General features: G+C 52.3%; 1 protein-coding gene across 1 annotated transcript; it reads right to left on the bottom strand.

Moving 5' to 3' along the window:
- Window positions 1-1438: 1438 nt before the first annotated feature.
- On the bottom strand, window positions 1439-4512 carry LOC127770505 (phenylalanine ammonia-lyase-like). Its single transcript, XM_052296244.1, has 2 exons — window positions 4033-4512; window positions 1439-3323 (listed from the first exon to the last, which is right to left on the bottom strand). Exons 1-2 carry the CDS (start codon window positions 4407-4409, stop codon window positions 1577-1579), a joined length of 2124 nt encoding a protein of 707 aa, XP_052152204.1. The 5' UTR covers window positions 4410-4512; the 3' UTR covers window positions 1439-1576.
- Between the last annotated feature and the right edge of the window lie 285 nt (window positions 4513-4797).

Genomic DNA, 4797 nt, shown 5'->3' on the forward strand with positions numbered 1-4797 from the left:
GAATGGTACACAAAGAATGAGAAAGAAGCTTAGCGGATGCACCGTTAGGTAAGAATATTCTCGTAGGAGATATCGAGGGGACTGTTCCAATCATTCTAGCAAGCTGGTGCCATCGATCCTAGGGACCACCTAAATGTACAAATACTCCCTCCATACTCATAAAGTAAGTCGTTTAGGACAATGTTTAAGTCAAACCTTGGGAATATAAATCATAAATAACTCTCAAGTTGTTGAGTTTGAAAATGTAAAAAATATATAAATAGATTTGTATTGAAAAATACTTTCATACAAATATACATATATCACTTTTTAATAAATATTTTTATAGAAACAAGAAGTCAAAGTTGTGTTTTGGAGACCGTGTCGCTGTCCTAAACGACTTCCTTTATAAGTATGGAGGGAGTATACCTTATGGTTTCGATCTCTTCGGGATATTTTTTTTCACTCCGTGTATACCTCTTGAGGCTGTATAAGGCAGCCCAATCCTGTAACAGAGACATGATACTTTTTACTGAAACAATGGTGGCAAGTGTCTGTCAATATATCTCAAGTTCACTTCACTTTTTGGAAATGAAACCTATCCCCTAATTTATTCTTGACCTTGGTTCCCAACAATGGTCATGGTCCATCTTAAACTCTCCAGGGCCCAGGCTAAAGTATTTCTCCATCGACTAAAAGAACCCCTAATTTGAAAAGTACACATAAATCGTATGCATAGTATTTGCATACGATACTTGTACGATGCAACATTTGCCAGCCAAATCCCATGGCATTTTCTGGCCGTTTCTAACGAAGAAACACATGAATCTCGTGTTTTTACTCTATATTAAGATATTAAGATATTAACAAATTTGGTTGTTAACACACATCCACCATCTGTTAGCAATCGTACAATGATCGTACACATAAATCGTATTTTCTAATTTCCTCGTGTTGTTTTTGTAACAGTAACACTTCGTATCTCCGGTGGTAGGTAGGACGAGTGGACCTCTTAATCTGCGTTGGCTGATCGACAGTACTGACCGTCTGTTTCGCATCAAATCGTGCTCTGCACCTGCCAAGTAGCTACTGGTCCAGCAAGCATGAGCTGATGAGCACACGAGAGATTTCTGTCACTCTCACCCTTGAAAGAGGACAGCAGACAGACAACACCCAGCAAAACTATCTCTTGCAGAGTTGCAGTTCCCGCCATCAACCGATCGATATCAGTCATCAGTTCGAAAGAAGTGGACGTAACCAGTTCAGAGTTGAGATGACCAATTTCAACACATGTAATCAAGATAGCGCTATATTAGTATATTTCACTTGCAAAATACAACAACGGAATCAGAAAGCTGCCAGCCAAGGCCATGAACGCTGCAGGCGCCACGGCATTGCAGCAGCAATCTCACACGATTACAACACGGATAAATACAGCAAGCTCAAAAAGGAAAAAAAAAACACGGACGGAGAAACAACGTAATCTGCTGATGAGCGTACGAGAAGCCTTCAGGATCCTGAATTCCTCCCTTTCTTATTTCGGTGCACGTATCGTCTCTTCCTGGATCTTGTCGCGTTCGCGGGTGGACTGGTTCGATCAGCAGATGGGCAGGGGCTCGCCGTTCCACTCCTTGAGGCACTCGAGCATCGGGTCGATGAGCTTGCGCTCGCTGATGGCCAGGAACACCTTGTTGCACTCCTCGCCGGGGGACTTGAGCTTCTCTCCGGTGAGGTACACGCAGCCGAGCTCCTCGCGGACGAAGCGGTACAGCGGGAACGACCTGCTCTCCTTGATCCTGTTGGTGATCGGCGCGGTGCCGGTCTCGAACGCCACGCGCGCCGCCTCCATCTCCCTGGGCAGCGCCTCGCGGAGCTCCTCCTCGAACGCGGTGATCTTGGAGAACACGGAGGAGCCGTCGTCCTTCTCGGCGGGGCCGTTGGCGAGGGCGTGCTCGACGAGCACGGCGCGGATCTTGGTCATCAGCGGGTAGTTGGCGCTGCACGGGTCGTCGGCGTAGCTGTACACGGCCTCGCGGTCGATGGCGGTGAGCAGGGCCTTCTCGCTGAAGCGCGCGCTGTGGAGGCCGCCGGCGGGGCCCGTGGTGAGCACCTTCTTGGCCACCGTCGTCACGCAGTTCTTGACGGCGCTCTTGAGGTTCTCCTCCAGGTGGCGCAGGTCGACGGCCTGGCAGAGCGCGACCAGGTAGGTGGAGGACATGAGCTTGAGGATGTCCACCGCCTCGGCGGTCTTCCTGGCGGAGACGAGGCCGAGGGAGTTGACGTCCTGGTTGTGCTGCTCCGCGCTCTGGACGTGGTTGGTGACCGGGTTGGCGAGGAACTGGAGCTCCGAGCAGTAGGAGGCCATGGCGATCTCGGTGCCCTTGAAGCCGTAGTCCAAGCTCGGGTTGCGGCTGCCGGCCAGGTTTGACGTGAGCCCGTTGTTGTAGAACTCGTTGACCAGCTCGGAGAACTGGGCGAACATGAGCTTGCCGATGTTGGCGATGGCGAGGCGGGTGTTGTCCATGGACACGCCGATGGGCGTGCCCTGGAAGTTGCCGCCGTGCAGGGCCTTGCCGCGGTGGACGTCGATGACCGGGTTGTCGTTCACCGAGTTGACCTCGCGCTCGATCGACTTGGTGGCCGCGCGGATGACCTCGATCTGGGGTCCCAGCCACTGCGGCGACGTGCGGAGCGCGTACCTGTCCTGCTTCGGCTTCAGCAGCGGGTCCACCTCGTTCACCTTCTGCGCGTGCGGCATGAACGCGCTGCCGGCGAGGATGTGCTCCATGATGGCGGCGGCCTCGATCGAGCCCGGGTGGTGCTTCAGCTTGTGCGTCAGGTGGTCGGTGTACTCGGGCTTGCCGTTCATCACCTCGCAGAACACGGCGGACAGCACCTCGGACAGGACGGCGAGGACGTTCGCGTCGAAGAGCACCATGGCAGCGAGGGCCGAGCCCACGGAGGTGCCGTTCACGATGGCGAGACCTTCCTTGGGCTCCAGCCTGAAGAAGCCGCCCTGGATGCCGGCGATCTTGAACGCCTCGGCGGCGTCCACCTTCTTGCCATCGACGGTCACCGCCTGCGCGTTGGGGCGCCCGGTGATGAGGCCGGCAATGTAGGACAGCGGCACGAGGTCGCCGGACGCCGTGATGGTGCCTCGGAGCGGCAGGCAGGGGCTGACCCCGGTGTTGATCAACTTGGTGATCGCCTCGAGGATCTCGAAGCGGATGCCCGAGTAGCCCTGGAGCAGGGTGTTGATGCGCACAAGCATCGCCGCACGCGACACCTCCGACGGCAGCGAGTTGCCATCGGAGCCGTTGCCGAAGATTCCGGCATTGAGATGCCTGCAGGGCCGTGAAACAGAGCAATTCTTTCAGCTTTGCAACCTCTCAGTATACTGTGGGTGAAAGAAGACTATGTACTAATTACGTTTCACAAATATCTACTGAAAATTAACCTGTTAGTTCGTCCAAGATTGGAGTTAATCAGTTACTACTACTACTCCATCCGTCCCAAAATATAAGTATTTTTAGAATAGTACGAAGTCAAACTTTTTAAATTTTAACCATTAATAGCAAATAAATTAAAAAGATTAATCATGTAAATTTGATGTTACTATATTTATCATTAAGCGAGCTATCATAATATGCAACTCTCTTTATTTAAAACATCTTACTTTTGTAAATATTGTTGGTCAAAGTAGCACCTCGAAGACTGAACCGAGGTCAAAAACTACTTGTATTTTGGGATAGAGGGAGTAAGTAACTATTCGAGATCTTTCATTTTGCTCCAACATTCATGTCCTCTGTTGTGGTACTACCTAACATGGCAGTAGTAGTGTAGTACAGCAGCTAAAAACAAGTGGCACGCAGTTCTAAAATCTGCAGCTTTGCATCAGACCGAGAGGTAGTACGTGCACACCAAGATAACTGCAACAACTGGCCGTTCACCGACGCACGGAGGTTGCACATGATGGCATTATCATCGGAAGCAACAAAACGACTCGTACGTACAGTAAAATGGCTCTTTGATTAGTGATTTTTTTTACTGTACCTGAGCAGCTCAACTTGGAGGGCCTGGCCGTCCTTGGTGCGGCGGTGGGAGGTGCCGCCGAAGCCGGTGGTGACGCCGTAGATGTCGCCGCCGTGGGCGATGCAGTTGAGGATCCACTCGCTGCTGGCCTTGACGCGGGGGCGGGCCTCCTCGTCCAGCTCGACCACCACGCCGGAGGCGTCCTTGGCCGCGGAGACGGCGGCCACCTGGCCGACGCGGAGGCTGGACCCCTCGATCTTCACCACGGCCTCCCGTGACTGCGCCACCATGCGCTTCACCTCGTCCAGGTGGCTCCCCGTCATCTCCAGCGCCGCCTTGCCCCACGACAGCGGGTCGCTCGCGACGAACCCCGCGGCGTCGGCGATCTGGCTCGCCATCTCTCCGAGCGGTGGTGGCGAACAACGAGGAGGAGGAGCTGGGTGGTGGTGGAAGAAGAGCTGAGACTATAGAGAGGCTGCTGTGTGCTCTTCTTGGAGGGAAACGGAGTGCGGGAGATCGCTTAAATAGCAGACGGGTGACCAGCTGGGTTTTGGTGAGGCCGGGTGTTGGTGGATTAGTTGGTGACTGGTAAGGTGTATGGTGGATTGGTGGATCGAAACTTAATGCTTTTTTATTGATTTTTTAAGCATTTCAATTGAACGTCAAGTAGTCCAGTGTACTAGTACTATGCTTTTGGTTGGGAAATTGGAAATGAGTCTGCTGGAACACGAATGTAAATATGTCATAAGGCCTACTCTCTTCGTCTAAAAAAAATTAACCGATCCC

This window comes from Oryza glaberrima, chromosome 4 (assembly GCF_000147395.1).
Source record: "Oryza glaberrima chromosome 4, OglaRS2, whole genome shotgun sequence".
NCBI lineage: Eukaryota > Viridiplantae > Streptophyta > Magnoliopsida > Poales > Poaceae > Oryza > Oryza glaberrima.